The sequence below is a fragment of the Vulpes lagopus genome, chromosome 13 (genome assembly GCF_018345385.1).
Source record: "Vulpes lagopus strain Blue_001 chromosome 13, ASM1834538v1, whole genome shotgun sequence".
Taxonomy (NCBI): Eukaryota; Metazoa; Chordata; class Mammalia; order Carnivora; family Canidae; genus Vulpes; species Vulpes lagopus.
Genome location: NC_054836.1, coordinates 32,797,050 through 32,820,035, shown reverse-complemented (window position 1 = coordinate 32,820,035; position 22,986 = coordinate 32,797,050). Strand labels below are relative to the sequence as shown.

Here is a 22,986-nt window from a genome sequence, read left to right as displayed (position 1 = left end):
AACTGTGCACCAGAAATGACTGGAGAAAATGTATTTAAAGTGTCACCTTACAGAGTCTAGAGTATTTAAGGAGATAAATGGCACCTATTTTCAAAACTAATCATTTTATAAGTTATCAATGTCTTTTAAAATACAAAGACTGATAGGCCTGGTCATAATGAACCTTTATTTAAATCCTTCCCTCTAACTCCAGGACTTAATTATCAAAAACTGTAATATCATTTTAACTCAGAAAATCATACAGTTGAATGAATTTCAATTAAATGTGTGTGCACAATGACGGGTACCAATCACTGCCCACCTCTGTACTGTGAGGGACTGAGGTAAAAAAGGAAGTATGGAAGTGAAAGAAAGCGATAAAGAAAGGGAAAATATCTTGATGATTATAAATTTCTATATATTTGCACATGTGAGCTTCAATCTGGTCTTTCAGACATAAGTACAAAGCCACAAAAATTCAAATTTTCTTCAAAGAAGAAAAATTTTGAAATTAAAATTAAAAAATAAAATTAAAATTTGAATTAAGGAAAACCAGCTAAGTTTCTGGATTCACAAGAGAAACTGATGTAGTTCAGAAGTGTTATGAAAGTTGAATTTAGGTGCACCTGGGTAGTTCAGTCATTCAAGTGTCTGCTTTCAGCTTAGGTCATGATCCCAAGGTCCTGGGATGCAGCCTCACTTAGGTTCCCTGCTCAGTGAGGAGGCCTGCTTCTTCCTCTCCCTCTGCCCCCCTCCTCTCACCACTCATGTGCATGCTCTCTCTGATAAATAAATAAAATTTCCCCCAAAAGAGTTGAATTTAGTGCTTAAAATCAGTATCTAACAATGCAACATCCATGTTTATCTTTAATCACATAGCCTGTGCACAATACTAAAGTTGCTGCACTGATCCCTAAGAGGTGCCTATGGAACTCCTATGTGTATCTAAAGCTAACTCTAAAATTATCAACTGTGCTTTTGTGGGTTTTTTTTAAAGATTACTTATTTATTTATTTGAGAGAGTGAGTGGGCACACAAGGTCGGGGAGGGGTAGAAGGAGAAGGAAAGAATCTCACAGGCTTCATTCATGTTGAACAAATAGCCCAACAGGGGGCTTAATCTCACCAGCCTCAGATCATGACCCGAGCCAAAACCAAGATTTGGATGCTTAACCCACTGAGCCACCCAGGAACTCCCATATATTTCTTTTTGAACCGTTTAGGACCAGTTAATCCATTTAGAAATAGTATTGAATTAGGTGAAAGAGTTCAATTCTTTGGATCTGACACAATAGGTTTATTTGAAAGTGACAAGAAAAAGCCCTAAAATGCCCTTTGAGTTAAAATACTTAAAACATGATCCTTATGGCATGCATTGCCATGTTGCGTATTGTTATTCCATTATAAAATATTAATGAATTTAATATAATGAATTGCTTCAGCTAAAATATGGTTTTGTTACAAACTGTTTTCTTAAATCTGTTATTTCTATCACTGATATAAAGTTATGTAAAGCTCTGCAATGTAAATTTTACTTTAAAATCTGATGGCAAATGTTTGAAAAATGATATATTAATTAAAAATTATATTTATTAGTTTTCTACTTCTGCCATCTACTTTACTATTTAATTCCATAGTTAAGGCATGCATCAGACACATTATACCAAGATTTAAAATGCAGGGTGCCTGGCTGGCTCAGTTGGAAGAGCATGCAACTCTTGATCTTGGGGTTCTGAGTGTGAGCCCCACACTGGGTATAGAGATCACTCAAAAAATATAAACTTTTTAAAAAATGTAATCTTACTGTAAAATGCAGTGTTCTAGGCATAGTAATAAGGAGTTTTAACTTAAAGTAAGTTGGTACCATGCCCTTCGTTTGTTAAGGTCATAGAAAAAAAAAGAACTAAAAACACAAAAGAATTGGAAAGGTGAAGATAAACTTGCATAAAGAATGTGAAAACCTTTTTTTCTTTTAGTTTAAAAATGTAAGCAAACAAACTCAACAATGCATCCATCCCTGTAGGCTAAAACATAGTGAACAAAATTCTATTCAAATAAGAAAGTTAATTTAAAAGTAAACATCATGGAACTTGCATTGTCATTTTTTCTAATGCAAGATTTTCTTACTCTACATTGACTTTTATTGTAAACGACCCATTCCACAGAGCAATGCTGTTGGAAAAGCTGATTTTTCATATCACTGCTTGCCAAGTATTTTGAACTGACAACAGCACTGACTAATGATAGTGCTGGAATGTGCAGTTCTCAGTAGAATGGAGACCTGTACAGACCTAGGAGTGTCCTGGGGTCCAGCTTCTGTCCATCCAGGGGGTTGGTGCCATACAACAGTGAGTGATGTTCAGAATGAACAAGCTGTATTTCCTCCAGGCTGGCTTTTCGACCTTGAATTCGCTGAAAGAAAACAGCAGAAGCCTACAGTATTCCACTGACAACATTTAAAAGAAAGTAAGACCCAAGTCACATTTTTAAGATGACTAACAATGAACCAAGTTTAATCATGCAGGAATGTGACACCAATTTGCTTAGTAAAGTACCATAAGAACATTTGGAAAATGAGTGTGTATGTAAAGTTCAGATTCTAGGGATTGCTTATGCCTAACTGGGCAACTGACATAAAACATATTTTTTGGCATAAAAAAATAAAGCTGTAACAAAAAATGTAATAGTTGACTCCTTTGTAAAAGTATCAGCTTAACAGTAAATAGGGGCTAAAAAAATAAAAGAAAACAGAAGAAACAGGGGCTACTGTTTAGCTGAGAATTAAATTCATTAAAATCTTATTTTACACTCACCTTTAGAAGTTGTTAGAACAAATTCTTTATGATTTCCTAAAGAACATAAGTAAGTACCGATACATTTTAATGTATTTGATTATTACAAAAATGCTGATCACTTCATGTGTTTGCACTTCACAGAACCATTAACCTAGATCAATGTTACTCAAAGAGTATCCTATGGTGTCAGTAACATTTCAGCAACTGTTCACGAACTGTCTGTGATGAGGTCTATACAGAAATTCAGAGTAAATATTTAAAATCTTCATAGTGATTGGACAGACTATTTTTATGTCTATTGAATCTAATATAATCTTGGGTGTCTTCAATTTTTATTTTATTTTTATAGTAATTTAATGTATTTTATAAAATCATTAGTCTGGGACAGAATAGAAATTAAACAAAACCAAAAACTGCTGTTTAGCCAGAAATAGTCCGACACACTCTAGACTCAGTCAATATGTTTATGCACATGCTAGGCAGAAAGTTGTACTTCAACTAACAAAGAATGGTACTTCAACAAAGACAAAAGTACACATTAAGTGAAACCTCAGTTAGTCAATATGCAAATTATTCTTCTTGGCCATATTTCTTGGTTGGCATATCTACAAGCCTAATAACATCATGCTGGTATAGGAAGTTAATTAGCCTTACTTTTGAAAATCATTGTGCTTCCTAAAATTAGTCAATATTAACATTTCACTTAAAATATGTAGCACAACCATAGTAAAATTCAAAGAGAATCTGTTCAGGGAATGCTGTCTTTTCATGTTCCTGACCATGGAATCAGCAGTTGACATGGAAACATCAAGAGACAACAACACCTTTACGAGGACCAGGACAATTCCATACTTAAGCTCCCTAGTTTAAGCAGATGTGGTTGTTGTTGATGTTTAAGGGAATAAAAGGCTAGGAAAATCTCAATATGCTGATGCTCCCTAGTTTACTGGGTAGAGGGCAGAGCTGTGTTTGTCACAGAAAATAAATCATCATGTCACAGTGAGAGAAGAATGGTCAGAGACCTGAAGGGTAAGAACAAGGTAGCAGGAATGATATAAAACAGAAACTTCTTGACACTGTGCTATTATGTGCCAAATAAATAAACAAATGCTTATGGGATTTTCTTTGTCGCAGCATTGAAGTTCCCTGGTTTTAACATCCAATTTATATTTGTAGAAAACATTTTTTAAAATTTTAGAGGAATTTATATTTATAGAAAACATTTTTAAATCATTCAGCTAAGTGCAGAATGGTGAAATTAAACCAGGTAGATGATGTTGGAAATGAAAGCAAATTTAATGATGGCCATCTTGTCAACCATTGCTCTGATCAATAAACAATCATGTTATTGATATAGATGACTTGCTAGTAAACATTAAATTTGGAAGCATTTATGAAAGATTAGAATAACTGAAGAAAGAGAACAGCAAATAATGAGATAAAATAAGCACAAGAAAGTTCAAAGAAGTATTAAAGGTTAACATTTTAACTGTGAGATTTCAGCTGGTGGAAAATCCCCCAAGATAAACAGTGGTAACTCCATGGTCTGAGTCATCTACAATTGGAATGAGCACAGCACTGGAAACCAGACTGTGGTAACCAGTCTTAGCCCGGCAGAATAATGAACAACATGAAATAATAGGGCTTCCAGCTCTTGTTTCTGTGAGTCTATGAAATCCACAGCCACTAACATTTCACATGCTGATACAGTGAAACATCTATATCTCAAGCAATGTCAGTTCTATAACAATCAAACCCACGTTTTGACTACTATTATAAAGTTTCATTGATTTTTTTCCCCTTTCTCTTTTTCTGTAAAGATATTTTTGCAACTCTAAATTGAATTTTTGCCTCTGGCCTAACATTAAATACCACTAATAATAAACATATCTTTATGTTTTCATAAACTAGCCCCATATATTTACATACCATACACTTCATGCTTGTCCCAACTCCTTTCTCATTCTCCCACAATCTCACTAGCATTTGTGCTCAATGCTCAATCACACATTTAAAAAATAATCTGCTATTAAGATTTAATTATCGATGGTAGCCCAAATGCTGATAAATCATAAGAGGACACCTGCTGGATCTTGGTCATCACCTTGTGTAGTATCAGTTAAATAAGAATAAGGGTAAGACATCTGGCAAAGCCTATTTAGCACTGACTTACTCTGAAAGTATTCTGCTCTAGTTTACACTCTTGTCCTACCTCTCACTATTAAAATGTAATAATTCCTAAGTTTTACTTTGATTTCTTTCTGCCCCTCCCCTCTCTGCTCCCTTATGGCTCCAAGGAAGTATTTTATCCTGGTTCTTTTTATTATTATAGAGTATATTTCTTAAGAAATAATTACCTAAGTAATGTGAGTACCTATTCTCGATAACCACCTCTGCTTCTATGGATGCTAGACAACAAGACCTACAAAAGAGGATGTACATGTTTCTATAGAAAGGGAGTAGTAAAAACCAACCCAGTAAGAAAAATGTTTCTACCTGGAAAAATTATCTGTCTGGAGAAAGCATGTTTTGAGATTTGTATCTCACAGGGGCACTGCTGTGGGAACTTGGTAGATGACTAAGCTGAAAATTCTGAAATAGCAATAGCTTTACTTCTTTATTAACACATAGGATTTTCTGGAATAATTCCATTTTCTGTCACTTGTATCAGATATCTTAAATTTGTCACATGTAACTTTTCCTCTCAATCTGAGGTTTCCAACAGTTCTCATTTCTGGTATTATCATCAGCAATTTATCATGTTATATGTTTATGCTTAAATATAGATATTTTCATTTAAGCTCTTCCCACATTTTTCTATTTCCTGTGTAGCCTTTGTTCCTTCATTTCTCTCTCATGATGCTCTCCTGAGTCAAAGGTCAACAGCATAATGAGTCACGAAATAGGATAAAGTGCTCTGATAATCATAAATTAGGAAGATACTGATTTCCGTTCTCAGAGATACTTAGCATGCAGGATGTCTATCTAAAGTTATCTACGATTCTGACCAAAAAGGGTTTCTGAGAATTCTGAGTATATCTGGACACTCAATGCATATAAGGTGTGGCGTTCTTCTGGGTCTTTCTTACTTCAAATCCAAATATAGGTCTTAAATACCTTAAGGCTTAGGAAACAAAGTTTATTGCTCTTCTTTCATCTTCTTAGTAAAGAAACCCAGTGATATAGGATGTATTCATTATTATATTTACATTCTCTATGACTTGCATTCAAGCAGTTCTTCTCTGAGAGTAGAAAAGGAATTAATGTGCAGAGTGCCAATTCTCAGGGCTAAGTACCTAGGGTATATGATCTTATTTAGTTCAGAGCCCCAGATAGTCCACATTCAGGTTTGAAGTTTGACCAAAGTTATTTAAAATGACCATATCATTGAGTCTCCCAATATACCATGGTTCTTTCCTAAAGAAATAGTCTTTCTGAAATAAAGCCCGTTAATGCAACCTGATTATAGAAGGAATGTTCTGAACATGATCTACAAAGTCATACTGTGACAGGATAAAATTCACTCTACCCACACCCACCCACACACAGAGCACACACACGGTATACATTCATTTTTTTTTTCTGCCAAGGAGCAGGGGAAAAAGGAAACAGTTCTATTCCTTCCCCTCCTGTGTTCAAAGCCTGGATTGAGGCCAGTGTCCTAATCAGTTCTCATTGGCCCTGGAGGAATCAGAACCTTTTGTAAAATATAATAAAGGGCATAAAATCATGATAAAATGCATGAAAAAGCAGTGCCTTTGGTTAGGGAACTAGAAATAATTTAGCAGAACAGATGGATTGCATTGGTTTGGTATTATTGAGGACATGAAAGGGCTCATTTTGTGGCAGTTCCAAACTAAGAGAAAATGTCCAACTTAAATTTGACAAGTCAAAGTACCTGCCTCTGCTGGGGGAGACCCCATTTTCTTTAATCATTTTCAAAGTGGTGACATATTAGGGAACAATTTCCCCTGAAATATTTCATTTTCTGAAGATATTTCATCCAGTGTCCCTAAATATAAGGATGCTTTTTTATTTTTTTCTACAAAAAATCATAGGGTTGTAGACTTCAAAAGTTGAAGAATCATAAATGACTTAGGAGTGTCAAAGTTACCTTCTGTTACAAATTCCATACTTAATATTTAATGGATCAGTTCACAGCCTGTTCATTTTTCTTGATATACTTCTCTCTTTTAAATTCAAAAATCTGGTCTCATTGCTCATGCCCACATGTACCCACTGGAGTTTTCAAATGCTACAATCAATTGTTTCTTTAAATTTTACATAAAGGATAGTTTCAATCCCCTACCTACAACTGCATTCTTTCCTTCTATATATTCCTTGTGGTCTAATAATCTTTTCCTTATAAAGAAAGGGGAGTAAAAGAAGGAAGGAGGCAATTAAGCAGACAGGCAGCCCAACAGGCTTATGGTCCTTTCTGTCAGTCACACAAAAAGAAAATAAGCTACAAGTCAGGAGCCCTGAGTTCTAGGTTCTAACTCTCATCTATCTTTAACATGCACATAGGCAAGCTATGAGGCATGTTTCTGGACCTTTGTTTCTCTATTTACAAACATTAGGAGGTTTGACAAATTACTTTGAAGACTCCCTTTAGCTTTAAAACAAATAAGATTTTATGTGAAATAATCTTTTTTTTTTCTTTACCTGCCCAGAACAGCAAGGTTTTGTTTTTGTTTTTGTTTTTGTATATTTTGTATATTTTTAGTGGAGTTCAAGTTGCCAACATATAGTATAACACCCAGTGCTCATCCTGTCAATTGCCCCCCTCAGTGCCCATCACCCAGTCACCCCATCCCCCTGCCCACCTCCCCTTCCACTACCCCTTGTTCATTTCCCAGAGTTAGGAGTCTCTCATAGTTTGTCTCCCTCTCTGTTATTTCCCACTCATTTTCTCTCCTTTCCCCTATAATCCCTTTCACTACTTTTTATATTCCCTGTATGACTGAAACCATATAATGATTGTCCTTCTCCAATTGACTTACTTCACTCAGCTTAATACCCTCCAGTTCCATCCACGTTGAAGCAAATGGTGGGTATTCGTCATTTCTAATGGCTGAGTAATATTCCAGTGTATACACATACCACATCTTCTTTATCCATTCATCTTTTGATGGACACTGAGGCTCCTTCCACAGTTTGGAAGGACATTGGTACTACTGTGGACATTGCTGCTATAAACATTGGGGTGCAAGTGTCTCGGCTTTTCACCGTATCTGTATCTTTGGGGTAAATCTCCAGGAGTGCAATAGTTGGGTCGTAGGTTAGCTCTATTTTTAACTCTTTGAGGAACCTCCACATAGTTTTCCAGAGTGGCTCTACCAGTTCACATTCCCACCAACACTGCAAGAGGGTTCCCCTTTCTCCACATCCTCTCCAACATTTGCTGTTTCTTCTCTTGTTAATTTTCCCCATTCTCACTGGTGTGAGGTGGTATCTCATTGTGGTTTTGATTTGTATTTCCCTGATGGCAAGTGATGCAGAGCATTTCCTCATGTGCCTGTTGGCCATGTGTAGGTCGTCTTCTTCTTCTTCTTGTTCTTGTTCTTCTTCTTTTTTTTTTTTTAGATTTATTTATTTATTCATGAGAGACACAGATAGAGAGAGAGGCAGAGACACAGGCAGAGGAGAAACAGGCCCCATGCAGGGAGGCCAATGTGGGACTCAATCCCAGGACTCCAGGATCACGCCCTGGGCCAAAGGCAGGTGCTAAACCACCGAGCCACCCAGGGATTCCCCATGTGTAGGTCTTCTTTGGTGAAATTTTTGTTCATGTCTTTTGCCCATTTACTGATTGGATTGTTTGTTTCTTCACTGTTGAGTTTAAGAAGTTCTTTATAGATCTTGGATACTGGCCCTTTATCTGATAATCTCATTTGCAAATATCTTCTCCCATTCTGTAAGTTATTTTTTAGTTTTGTTGACTGTTTCTCTTGCTGTCAGAAGCTTTTTATCTTGATGAAGTCCCAATAGTTCATTTAGCTTTTGTTTCCCTTGCCTTCGTAGATGTATCTTGCAAGAAGTTGCAGTGGCCAAGTTCAAAAAGGATGTTGCCTGTGTTCTCCTCTAGAATTTTGATGGATTCTTGCCTCACATTTAGATCTTTCATCCATTTTGAGTTTATCTTTGTGTGTGGTGTAAGATAATGGTCTAGTTTCATTCTTTTGCACTTGGCTGTCCAATTTTCCCAGCACCATTTATTGAAGAGACTGTCCTTTTTCCAATGGATGATCTTTCCTGCTTTGTCAAATATTAGTTGACCATAGAGTTGAGGGCCCATTTATGGGTTCTCCATTCTGTTCCATTGATCTATGTGTCTGTTTTTGTGCCAGTATCACACTGTCTTGATGATCACAGCTTTGTAATACAACCTGAAATCCAGCATTCTGATGCCCCTGGCTCTGGTTTTCTTTTTCAATATTCTCCAGGCTATTAGGGGTCTTTGCTACTTCCACATAAATTTTAAGATTATTTGTTCCAATTATGTGAAAAAGTCCATGGTATTTTGATAGGGATTGCATTGAATGTGTAAATTGCCCTCAGTAGCATAGACATTTTCACAATATTAATTCTTCTAATCCATGGGCATGGAATATTTTTCCATTTCTTTGTGTCTTCCTCAATTTCTTTCACAAGTGTTCTGTAGTTTTTAGGGTACAGATCCTTTACCTCTTTGGTTAGGTTTATTTCTAGGTATCTTATGCTTTTGGGTGCAATTATAAATGGGATTGGCTCTTTAATTTCTCTTTCTTCAGTCTCATTGTTAGTGTATAGAAATGCCACTGATTTCTGTGCATTGATTTTGTATCCTGCCACACTGCTGAATTGTTGTATGAGTTCTAGCAATTTTGGGGTGGAGCTTTTTGGGTTTTCTATGTGCAGTATCATGTCATCTGCGAAGAGGGAGAGTTTGACTTCTTTGCCAATTTGAATGCCTTTTATTTCTTTTTGTTGCCTGATTGCTGAGGCTAGGACTTCTAGTACTATGTCGAATAGCAGTGGTGAGAGTGGACACCCCTGCTGTGTTTCCAATCTTAGGGGCAAGGCTCTCAGTTTTTTCCCACTGAGAATGATATTTGCTGTGGGCTTTTCATAGACAGCTTTAAGATGCTGAGGAATGTTCCCTCTATCCTACACTCTGAAGAGTTTTGATCAGGAATGGATGCTGTATTTTGTCAAATGCTTTCCCTGCATCTATTAAGAGGATCGTATGGTTCTTGTTTGTTCTCTTGTTGATGTGATCTATCACATTGATTGTTTTACAAGTGTTGAACCAGCCTTGCATCCCGGGGATAAATCCTACTTGGTCATGGTGAATAAGCTTCTTAATGTACTGTTGGATCCTATTGGCTAGTGTCTTGTTTAGAATTTTTGCATCTGTGTTCATCAGGGATATTGGTCTGTAATTCTCCTTTTTGGTGGGGTCTTTGTCTGGTTTTGGAATTAAGGTGATGCTGGCCTCATAAAACAAGTTTGGAAGTATTCCATCCCTTTCTATCCTTTGGAACAGCTTTAGCAGAATAGGTATTGTTTCTTCTTTAAATGTTTGATAGAATTCCCCTGGGAAGCCATCTGGGCCCTGGACTTTTGTGTCTTGGGAAGTTTTTGATGACTGATTCAATTTCTTCCATGGTTATTGGCCTGTTCAGGTTTTCTATTTCCTCCTGTTCCAGTTTTGGAAGTTTGTGGTTTTCCAGAAATGTGTCCATTTCTTCTAAATTGCCTAATTTATTGGTGTATAGCTGCTCATAATGTTTTTTTAAATCATTTGTATTTCCTTAGTATTGGTTGTGGTCTCTCCTCTTTCATTCATGATTTTATTAATTTGAGTCTTTTTTCTTTTTAATAAGGCTGGCTAATGGTTTATCTAGCTTACTAATTCTTTCAAAGAACCAATTCCTGGTTTTGTTGATCTGTTCTACAGTTCTTCTCATCTCTATTTCATCGAGTTCTGCTCGAATCTCTATTATCTCTCTTCTTCTGGTTGGTATAGGTTTTATTTGCTGTTCTTTCTCCAGTTCCTTTATGTGCAAGTTTAGCTTGTGTATTTGAGTTTTATCCAATTTTTTGAGAGAGGCTTGTATTGCGATGTATTTCCCTCTTGGACTGCTTTTGTTGTATCCCAAAGACTTTGAACAGTTGTATCTTCATTTTCATTAGTTTCCATGAGTCTTTTTAATTCTTCTCTAATTTCCTGGTTGACCCTTTCGTCTTTTAGTAGGATGCTCTTTAATCTCCACGTGTTTGAGTTTCTTCCAAATTTCTCTTTGTGATTGAGTTCTAGTCTCAAAGCATTGAGGTCTGAAAATATGCAGGGGACAATCCCAATCTTCTAGTATCAGTTGAGACCTGATTTGTGACCCAGTATGTGGTCTATTCTGGAGAAAGTTCCATGTGCACTTGAGAAGAATGTGTATTCAGTTGCATTCTGATGGAAAGTTCTGTATATATCTGTGAAATCCACCTGGTCCAGTGTATCATTTAAAGCCCTTGTTTCTTTAGTGATGTTGTGCTTAGAATATCTGTCATTTGCAGAAAGTGCCATGTTGAAGTCTCCTACTATTAGTGTATATTATCTAAATATGTCTTTGGCTATTAATTGATTGATAAACTTGGCAGCTCCCACATTAGGGGCATAAAGATTCAGGATTGTTAGGTCTTCTTGTTGGATAGACCCTTGAAGTATGATATAGTGTCCCTCTTCATCTCTTACTACAGTCTTTGGGATAAACTTTAATTGATCTGATATGAGGATTGCTATCCCTGCTTTCTTTTGAGGACCATTTGAAGGGGAAATGGTTCTCCAATCTTTCATTTTCAGGCTGGAGGTGTCCTTAGGTCTAAAACGTGTCTCTTACAGACAGAAAATAGATGGGTCTTGCTTTTTTATACAGTCCAAAACCCTGCATCCTTTAATGGGATCATTTAGCCCATTCATGTTCAGAGTAACTATTGAAAGATATGAATTTAGTGTCATCATAATACCTATTCAGTCCCTGTTTTTGTGGATTATTTCTTTGGGTGTCCTCTTTCTTTTACAGGGTCCCCTTTAATATTTCTTGCAGAGCTGGTTTGGTGGTCACATATTCTTTCAGTTTCTGCCTGTCTTGGAAGCTCTTTATCTCTCCTTCTATTCTGAATGAGAGCCTTGCTGGATAGAGTATTCTTGGCTGCATGTTCTTCTCATTTAGGACCCTGAATATATCCTGCCAGCCCTTTCTGGCCTGCCAGATCTCGGTGGAGAGGTCTGCTGTTAATCTAATATTTCTCGCCATATAAGTTAAGAAACTCTTGTCTCTCGCTGCTAAGGGTTTTCTCTTTGTCTTTGGAATTTACAAGTTTCACTATTAAATGTTAAGGTGTTGAACAGTTTTTATTGATTTTGGGGGGGACCTCTCTATCTCCTGGATCTGAATGCCTGTTTCCCTCCCCAAATTAGGGAAGTTCTCTGCTATGATTTGTTCAAATATGCTTTCTGACCCTCTGTCCCTCTCGGCGTTTTCTAGAACCCCAATTATACATAGATTCTTCCTTTTGAGGCTATCATTTATTTCCCTTAACCTTTCCTCATGGTCTTTTGTTTTTCTTTTTTCCTTATCTTCCTTCCTTGCCATCAACTTGTCTTCTATGTCACTCACTCTTTCTTCCACCTCATTAACCCTCACCATTAGGACCTCCAGTTTGGATTGCATCTCATTTAATTGATTTTTAATTTTTGCCTGATTAGATCTAAATTCTGCAGTCATGAAGTCTCTTGAATCCTTTATGCTTTTTTCCAGAGTCACAGTAGCTTTATAATTGTGCTTCTGAATTGGCTTTCTGACATGGAATTGTAATCCATACTCTGTAACTCTGTGGCAGAGAGTACTGTTTATGATTCTTTCTTTTTGTGGTGAATTCTTCCTTCTAGTCATTTTGCTCAGTACAGAGTGGCTGTATGAGTGGAATGCATCAAGAATATCAACCACGACCTAACTAAATTTCCCCCTATATGATTCTGATGACGTCAGAGACCAAAAATGAAAACAAAGATCAGAACAAAATAAAACAAAAGGACCACTAAAGTGTAAAACAAATTTTAAATGAAAGTAGTAAAAATAAAAGGCCAAGAATCCCAAAGAAGAAGAGAAAAAAGTAAAAGTAAAGGGAAAAAAAAGAAAAGAAAGAAAAAAGGGGGGTGCTGGGAGATGATGGTGGTGAAGAAGTTGTAGTGGAGAGAGAATGTAGTCTACCTGAGGGGTCCTAGAAGGTGATCCTTTTGGTTCTGAGTGTATTAAGTTCTGTATGTAGAAGATGCTCAGTCCCAAATTTATATAAACCAGCAATACTTGTAGAAAGCCCCAGCACTGACCACCAAAACACAAATGAATAAAAGGGGGGGGGGGCGAAGAATGGGAATGAGGAATCTCACAGAATGAACCAGCATGGTATACCACTTGGTTCTGGGAGCATGCTGGTCATGTTTTAGAAGGTATTAACTTCCACCATTGTAGAACAAAATGGGGCAAAGAAAACAAACAAACAAAAACATATCTCTAATATCTCCCAGAATTGAACTGAGTATGTTGAAGGGAATTGAGAAGTGGAAAATACAACTAAGACATGTAATTGTAGAAATATGAAAGTCAAAAAGGAAGAAACTTAAGAATGAATAGGTGCTAAAATATTTTAGTTAAGGTGGGGAAAGAGAAAAAATAATGGAAATTTACAGTCTGATATAAAAACGAGTTGTACTGGACAAAGGGGGAGAAAAAAGAGAGGTTCCCTCTAGTTCTTAAATCCCTCGACTTCCCCTGAAGATTTCCAGCAGGGAGCAGCCCCCTCCCCCGGAGCTGCAGCCTGAGCTGCTCCCCAGGCCCCACCGGTGGCACTCCAGCCCTTTACCGAACTTGGCCCATGGTGTGTGGGGCACTTTCCCCTGGGGCACACCTCCTCTGTTAGTGACCCTGGGAGCCTGGGGGCTCCACTGCCCCTCCTGGGATCCTGCCTGGTTTCCCTGCTAAGCACCTTTCAGTTCCGGAAGAATCCAGTGCAGATTTTTAATAAAGTTCCTGCTTCTCTGGCACTGGGCTTTCCTGTCCCAGAGACTCTCATGGCCCTCCTTAGCCTGGCTCCTCCACTTGATTTTTTTTATTTTATTTTTTTCCCCACCTTCCTTCCTTGCTAGAAGCAAAAACCCTTCTCTCTGTAGCGTTCCAGCTGTTCTCTTTAAACCTCAGGTCGAATTCGTAGGTGTTCAGGATGATTTGAAAGTTATCTAGGTAAGTAGGTGGTGCCGGGGAGGTGAGGACCCTGCTCCTCTACCATCATGCCCCACTGGCCTCACTATGTGAAGTCATCTTATACACAAAAAATCAACAAAATATCCATTAAAGATTTGCCTCAAGAAAGCAAATATAATAATTGGGGAGATAAATCAGTATGGCTGAGGAAAGAGAAGAGATCTCACTATGAAGATGATCAAAAGAATACTAGCTATTCTTCAAAGCCAATTTCTTATATGTTTAATCATAAATGAAAATATGAGTATTTTTTGAAAAATATGAATATTCTTACACTATGATAATTTCAAAACAATGAACACTTTCCCCAATTTTTATGTTTGTGCATCAAACTTATGAATTAATGTTATCTTTGTTTCTTAAGTAAATGCCTGCTTCTGTTACTCTCCCATCTCCAACTACTTGACTCCATTCACCTTTTTGTCTCTAGCTCGTTAAGCTTATGTTAAGAAGCTGAGTTTCTGTTGCAGTGATTTTTAACATTATCTGCACCTCAGAATCAGCTGTGAAAGTTTAAAAGGTATTGTTGCTGGGTGCTACCTCCAGAGCTTCTGGTTAACTTTGGGGACAGCCTAGGCATCTTGATAGTTAGAACCATCCCATGGATTTTAATGGGCATCCTAGGCATAGAACTATAGATTAGAGGGAGCTGTCCATTCTTTCTGCTCTTTAATGAATTCAGGATACTAACACTGTACTGACCCACATTTCAGACTAAAGAGTAGTTTCAATAAATGGTTATCACAGCAAAGGTTGGGAAGTAAAAAGGATCTGTTCTTCAAAACAAGTGCTTCTACTTGCTTGTAAAACTACTTGATTCCTTCATTACAATTTATTTAAAAATATTTCAGGTGCATAGAGCAATTGTAAAAGCACTTCAGAGAAACAGCAAATCCCATTCATTAATAAAGGTCTAAGTGGCAAAAAGTACACTTAGATATCATTTGATTTTCACCCATTTCAAAACCAAAAGCAACTGCAAGTGCATTACGCTCATCAAAAAGTAAGGGAAAATGTTACCGTTTAGTGTAATTGCTCAATATTGATGATTTTATGTGACTGAATCTTCTACATTATAATTATTTTATAAACAACTGTAAATGAACATTTTAATGGTTTGGGTTAAAGCAATGATTTTTTTTAAGATTTTTTACTTATTAGACACAGAGAGAGAAAGAGGCAGAGAGGCAGAGACACAGGCAGAGAGAGAAGCAGGCTCTAAGCAAGGATCCCAATGTGGGACTCGATCCCAGGTCTCCAGGATCAGACCCCTGGGTTGAGGGCAGCACTAAACTGCTGAGCCACCTGGGCTGCCCTAAAGCACTGATTTTTAAAACAGTAATTAGATATAAAACACATTTTGTCAAAATAAATATTTTGTATTACTTTAGCACTGCAATTTTCAGATGGTCAAAAAACATGTGACTATTCATTTTTGTTAATAAGCTTAATGCTGCTGTTTAAAAAACTGTACCACTTTCCAAATGGACTCGGAAGAGCAAACTATTTTATTTCCTTTTGTTGGTTGTTTTCCACATTAATCCTTCCTTTTTTGCAGAAATAAAAATTAAAACAAAAAAATTCTAAATCACCTTAATTCTAATTACATGCTACACAAGTAATTGTAATGTATTTATCTGCCTAAGTCCACTCTACTATGATATAAAAATTTCTGTCAGAATAATGACATAATGTACCCTGGTTTACTCATCACATCTAGGTCATATGTACGGCTTCTCAAGACTGCCATTCCTTTAGAGACAATTCACACGACTCCTTGTTTGAATCTCTTATTGCTTTGTGGTTAGATTCTTAGACACAAACACACACACAAAATGTTCTACAAACTAAACAAAACAGTAAGCTGTTATGTGCTGCCATCTAGTTAGATTACTCTATAAAACAAATGTTTAATTGAATTAACTTGCAATAGTTAGCTCTACTTTGTAGCGCTGATGTCAGAAAACCTGCACATTCCAAAAGTATTTCTCCAAAGAGTATTATATTTTCCTTATTTAGATTTTCAAAAGGTCTTTTAAAATCACCCGTCATGTGCAGGAAAAGTATGGGACCCTAGCCTTAAGTTCCCTGGCATCTTAAGATTTTATATTAAATCTGCTCTCTACTTTTCTCATTGGAACTGCTGAGGAAGTCCCAGAAGGGGCAACAGTAGCTTCGGTTCAGGTCCCAGAATTGTTTTGTAATTACTTTGTGTTGGCACTTGAATAAAAGAGTTAAACATTTCAGCACAGTATGTTGCTTATGGTTTTTACTTATGAATTAAGCGAAACAAAGTTATTCAATATTAGTCACAAAGAGCCAATGCAAATTCCACATAATATGTAATCCAACAAAAGCATTATAAAATGTTATTATTCTCAAAACAAATGTGAGAGCAAGCAAATGTCTGTGGGTGGCTTGGTGGGGCTGAGAGTCATGAACACTTCTGGAAAAACAACTGCAAGTGCATTTCTAACAGATGATGGGTCATTCTCTGTGATTTTTCAAGCACAGAAAAGCACATTCTTTTCTTCAGGGCATACACATTTTAGAGACCTGGCTACCTAATCAAAGGGCTTGTTCCTGAAGAGGACACCGAATGATCCCTCCAGATCGATTTTTTATGGTGACAAGAAAGCTGCTGATTTTGCTTTTTGCTCCCAACAGAATCACTAAATATGAATGATTCAATAGGGGAAAAAATTAAATAGTACTGGCACGAAGGACTACTAACCACCTCAACTTTTAAAAAACAGTGCCACGTCATGCCAAAAGAAGTTAACCCACGTAACCACTGTAATCTAATATAATGAAGACTAATGTTTTCTCTGGCTGCTAATCAAGACTACTAAGCACAAGCAATTTACACTATAGCTCACAAAATAAAAAGCAGTATGTTTACTAAACATCCTAAAAATTTCATCTACTCTTAACCGAAGAAAGTGTTACATTCCAAATGAACTCCTTAGCCATCTAATTTCATATGATATCAGAGCTGGAAAAGATCCTAGCAAATATCCGCCTAAGAGCCTCATCTTACACATGGGAAACCAAAGATCAGTAAGGTTAAATGATTTGACAACAGTATACAGATAATTAATGGCAGGACTAAGGTCAAATCTAATGTTGAGCAATAACCCATGAAAGAATCCATTTTGATTAATTTTTCTACACTGTTAAATGAACTGACACAATTTGTAAGTTTGATTTGTGGATCAGTCTATTATTCTGAGACAAAAGAGGCCTTTAAATGTTTTCAAATTGCCATCTTTTCTATCATATCAGTGTTTAATTGCAAAATTGACTATTCTTTTGGGAAGGGAGAGAAGCTGACTTTTCTCTGAATGCTAGAAAGATTGAGACTCCTTCCCTTTTTTGCCACTGAAACAGTAATCTGAAAATGAATGTGAATAAAGACAGAAGGAGGGCAAGCTCTTCAACATCAGGTCTGGGATACTTCCTTCCTTTTTTTTTTTTTTCCTTCTTGAACTCAGGTAAGTATTTTTACTTCTATCTCTTGTTCAGATGGCCCTTCTGATGCTGTCAAGACTATGGAGGCAGCAGACCACAGTCATTCTCATTTATTTCTTCCCCACACTAAATCAGTAAGTCTTTAAAAATCACTGCAACATAAACTAGAGACTCAAAACCTCTCGGGATTTTGTAATTATATATTTCTTTATGTGATCATTTGATTAATATCTGCTGATCTCACCAGGTGTAGAAACCTCCTTGTAGGCAGGGTATGTATCTTCTTAAGTATTTTATTTCCACCTCCTAACTTGGAGTATATCAAAACTCAAAATTTTGAGTTACTGTTGAATGGATGTATCCCTGTTCTTAAAGTGTGGTGGCGAGATCAGCAACAACAGGATTACTCAGATACATGTTAGCAACACAAATTCTTAGACCTCACTCCAAAAGGACTCTACCACTGTTGAATCTGAAATTCTGAGGTTGGGGCCCAGCAATGTGTCTTAGTATTCCTAATGATTCTGATATATGCTAACATTTGAACACCACTGTAGCCGATAAATGAATACCACTTACCCAACCACAGGTTTCTGCTTGCTGGCCAGCGTTATGTCCCCAGAACTCTGTTGATTCCTTCTCTGAAAGCACAGGCTATCACTAACTATGGGTGATTACACAAACCTGGCAGGAAGATAGTGTTCAAACATGGCAAATCAACTTTCTGGATGTTTGGGAGGAAAAAAACTGACCCAGCTTCTAGGTCTTATATTCTAATTAGATTATATTCTTTTCTATGAAATCTAATAAATCCTCTCTCCTTTGAGACAATTGAGCTAAGTTCTTACTGCTCACAACCAGCACAGGAATTTGTCTATACTGCTTAGGAAAGAGTGATAACCTAGATATGAGGGCTGGTACTCATATCCCCGGAGTCCTGGACACAGATTTTATCCTCTCAGGAATACATGCTCTAGACATAATCAGAACAAACAGAGCTAAACTTTGATTTCCCAATAGTCTTACCTACACAAATTAGAAAGAAATGTCTCATTCTCCTTAAGTCCTTCAGCCATGCTGGAAAATATTCATTCATACCCAAGTTGAAACAGAATTTTTATCACCTGGAGTGAATAAGTTAAGTTCAATTGGAAGATACTGTCACTGGCCCTGATTTCTTTAGAAGGTTCATAAACACTAACCAGGAAACCTGTTAGCCTATATAGGAAACTTCTTGCCTCTTTAACCAGTAATGTACCCACCATGTACCTGACCACTTGCCACATATAGTATACTTTTTAAAAAAATATTTTATTTATTTATTCATGACAGACACACAGAGAGAGAGAGAGAGAGAGGCAGAGACAGAGGCAGAGGGAGAAGCAGGTTCCATGCAGGGAGCCTGACATGAGACTCGATCTCGGGTCTCCAGGATCACACCCTGGGCTGAGGGGGCTCTAAACCACTGGGCCACCGGGGCTGCCCACATATAGTATACTTTTCTCCTGATTTTTTGACAACTGATTGTAATAGCTTTGGTGAATTGCTAAAAGGTTTGATTTATATGTTTCTGTGGCTTTTCTCTTCCATATCATCAAAACTTTAAAAAAAATTGGCTTGAGCAGGTTAGTATCAAGATGGTTTAATAATATATTAATAAATGTGTACATTAGATTTAACTTGTCAAATCAAAAACTTTAAAAGAAAATCCACAATGAACATGTATCTTTTGTTTTAGCTGTATTTATTAGGGAGAGTACTGGCTAAGGAAGTAGATTCTACTATTTCTGAGTGGGCTAACTGGTTTGAAATAATCTCTGTATATTCCCTTTTTATTTTCTCCCCAAATCTTCCAAGAGAAATAATCAGGGAGAAAAAGTAAGTTATGTTTCTTGTGGTTCTGTTTTATCTCTTTTGTTACTATGTTTTATTTTATAAAAAACCTCAAAGTCTCTGGGAAAGGGTAATATTTGTTTGGTTAAGGATCATTTTTAAAATTCTATTTTGAATATACTTAAAATCATTTACATACAAAGAAACGTCAAATTCCTAGGTAGCTTAAATTGTTTAATAGTTTTAGAAATTCCATTTTATGATTATGTCAGCATAAAGTCATAGATAACCTGATAATATAGGAGCAAATAAATATATATGGGAAACAATTTCATCACTTAAGAAGTCAAACAATTGGTGAGCTGTCTTCAAACTATGTTAGCAAAAAGACCTAAACATAGTCTGTTTATATTATTGTGAAGTTATGGATCATATTTTTGTGCTTGGCCTTCATTAAGAGCAAATCTGCTGATCTGGGCTTTTGAGTGAATTATTTGTAATTGTGTGACTGTTTATCAAAGAGACACTTATTTAGCTGACTGGCTTGGTGCTAGACTCAGTCATTCTATCAGCCTCACTGTACTTGACATTTCACCCTTGGTCTTGTATCACATCAGTCAGAGCTGTTGCATAAATTGAATTTTAGGCTTTCAAACAATATAGGACTAAAATAATGTGATGTATGAGGAACTGAAAAAGAAAACTGATCAGAAAGGGCTAACAGCTTTTTAAATGTTAAGACTAGTATGAGCTATATTACAGTCCATCTATTTCTGCACTTTGCTCCTTTCCTAACCAGGGTTCCTTCCAGTAATGGATTTAAGGAATACCATAATCTAACAATGCATTTGAAGACTGTGGTCAGCAACTGCTAATTTGGAGTGGCTGAAGTAAGACTTCAGGATATAATAAAGACCTGAAAGTGAGAAAAATGTAAATGGCAATGCCTTAGACAGAGAAGCACAGAAAGAATGCCACGGTGGAAAACATCTATAGTTGATGCAAAAGTGAAAGAGGAATATTCACACAAATCAATGTCTATTAAGACCGGTTCACCACAGAAAAGTCCCCTGGTTTACTTTCATTACTCCATATGGGATTGTGTAGACGACAGAGGCAGCCTCCAAACTTCATTATCAAAAACATAAAAACCTTAAAGATAATGCTATAATTTATCAGAAAGTATGAAAAAGCCTCTGCTATATAATATGGATGCTGGGGATCCCTGGGTGGCGCAGCAGTTTGGCGCCTGCCTTTGGCCCAGGGCGCGATCCTGGAGACCCGGGATCGAATCCCACGTCAGGCTCCCGGTGCATGGAGCCTGCTTCTCCCTCTGCCTGTCTCTGCCTCTCTCTCTCTCTCTGTGACTATCATAAATAAATAAAAATTAAAAAAAATATGGATGCTATTGGAAAAAGAGGAATAATATTTCACTCAAAGAATCAGAGAAATAAATCTAGCTCAAATTCCTTCATTTAGGGCTTCTAGGTAAAGAATACATTTAATCAAAAGTATATCCTTAAATACAAAAAACATTTGATAATTCTATTGCAAACATATAATAAAACTTGTGAAACTAAATTTGTACACACTACTTTGGTGTATTCATTCACAATCTCAACCTGCTGAATGACCATAAACATCTATGTCTTGATGTAAAGAAAATAATCCTGTAAGATGAGATATTTTATTCATCTTCAAGAGAGAAAATCCATAAAGAAAATAATAATCCTTATAAATGAATGCAGTGAACGAATAACTTGTATATTCAAAAGTCAGTTATTTTTACTGCTTTGCAAAGAAGCAGCATCAGACTGATGTAACTCAGGCCATCAAATACAGGCAAGTGCACATGACTCTAAGAAATATTGTCTGCTTTGACATTCCTATATCAATTAAATTATTTTGCAGGTGTGTTTTAAGCTAAATTGGCTTTCAAAAGGAATATTCTGGACTACATTTTGGGTTGCCAAAAATTAATTAAAAGTCATAGCAAAAGATAACTTTTTAATTTTTATCAAAGTAGAGTGAATTCAATGTAGTCTCAATGTCTGTTTCCTCAGGATATAACTATAGTCTAAATATTATCCACTTTTTTCTTCCCAAACTACTGAGAACTAGATTGGATTTCCTTCACTGATCTGCAAAGAGTGACAACAAAACCAAAGAGCAACATGTTAAATTGTCAGTCTGTAATAACAAGGACTTTGTCTTGTGAAATTCTGTAATTCTAGTTCCTAGAATATGTGTGGAACATAATAAAGACAGATTCAGGTATGTTCAATGATCAATAAATGTTAAAGTAATGTGGAAAAAAAATGGGGGCTGTTTTTTAAAATGTCTTAGACTCAAATATAGGGTGTTATTGCATCTTAGGCAACAATGGACATTTATAGCAACTAAGTCAAATAGCTGCTGATTGTTACATAATTTGCAAATATGACAATAGGAGTCTTTTTGAATTGATATCATTTTTACTTTGAAAGCTAAAGAAATAGATTTTTCTAAATGAAAAATGGGACTCCAGAGGAATCTGCAGAAATGAGTCTAAAGAAGTACCAATAAAATAAAATTACTCAAACCTCTACCATAAAGATGTAAGAACATGAGCCACTTCAATAAAAAGAAGTGACTTTTCTTGGTAAGAGTATAATCGTTAAATCTCGTCATTTCCATAGATAAATTTGGCATACATCTGAGCTCACTATATAGCTTATAATAACAACTACTTCGCACATAGCGGTTTGTAGAGTTTCCCAGAATATTAACTTAATAAATGATACCTATTTGGAAACAGTAATGTTACCATGTATACTTAAAAGTGTTGCAATAATAACACACATACATCATGCAGCTGCCCAGTCAATCAACATGGACTGACTCCCTACTGTGTGCACAGCCGAGAGTCAGGACATAAATGCTATGCTACTAGTATCAATGATAGTTCATGAATCATGATGTTTGTGTTCCACCATAAATATTTTTCCACTACTACCCAAATGAATACTAGCCTCTTTATATGATTTATTTAAATAAATAAAAGAGTGTAGCCAATTTAGGATTACCTCACATTTATTTAGCAGCCCAGTTTCTTGCAGCCGTGACCAGATGCTCTGTATTCGTCCAGCATGCTCAGGGTGGGTGGTGGAATTGCCACAAATGCACTGGTGTTTCAGCATCAGAGGGTCATAGGCAATTCCTTCGGGACAAAGAAAACACAGCACAAGACTGAGTAATGATACAAAGTAATGATACAAGTTACATGACAATATAATTACTCCAAAAAAAAAAGATATTCTTTTAAAAATAAATTTACAGGGGGAGGGGCAAGATGACGGAAGAGCAGGGTCTCCAAGTCACCTGTCCTCAACAAATTACCCAGAAAACCATCCAATCATCCTGAAAATCTACGAATTCGGCCTGAGATTTAAAGAGAGACCAGCTGGAACGCTACACTGAGAAGAGTTCGCGCTTCTATCAAGGTAGGAAGACGGGGAAAAAGAAATAAAGACACAAAAGGCCTCCGAGGGGGAGGGGCCCTGCGAGGAGCCGGGCTGAGGCCGGGGAGAGTGTCCCCAGGACAGGAGAGCCCCGTCCCGGAGGGGCAGG

The 22,986-nt window shown here is 36.7% G+C and overlaps 1 protein-coding gene across 4 annotated transcripts in view; it reads right to left on the bottom strand.

Annotated features, from left to right (window-relative positions):
• The window catches only part of HDAC9 (histone deacetylase 9), a 927,702-nt gene that overhangs the window by 258,600 nt on the left and 646,116 nt on the right, over window positions 1-22,986 (bottom strand). For all 4 annotated transcript variants that reach the window (XR_005983513.1, XM_041727864.1, XM_041727863.1 and 1 more), the window contains 2 exons: window positions 22,443-22,576; window positions 2,270-2,390 (listed from right to left, as the gene is read on the bottom strand). Coding sequence is in view for 2 of the 4 variants with exons in the window: in XM_041727864.1 (XP_041583798.1) it covers window positions 2,270-2,390; window positions 22,443-22,576 (255 nt within the window). In the remaining 2 variants the exon portion in view is untranslated. Of the gene's footprint in view, window positions 1-2,269; window positions 2,391-22,442; window positions 22,577-22,986 lie in introns of those variants that run through there.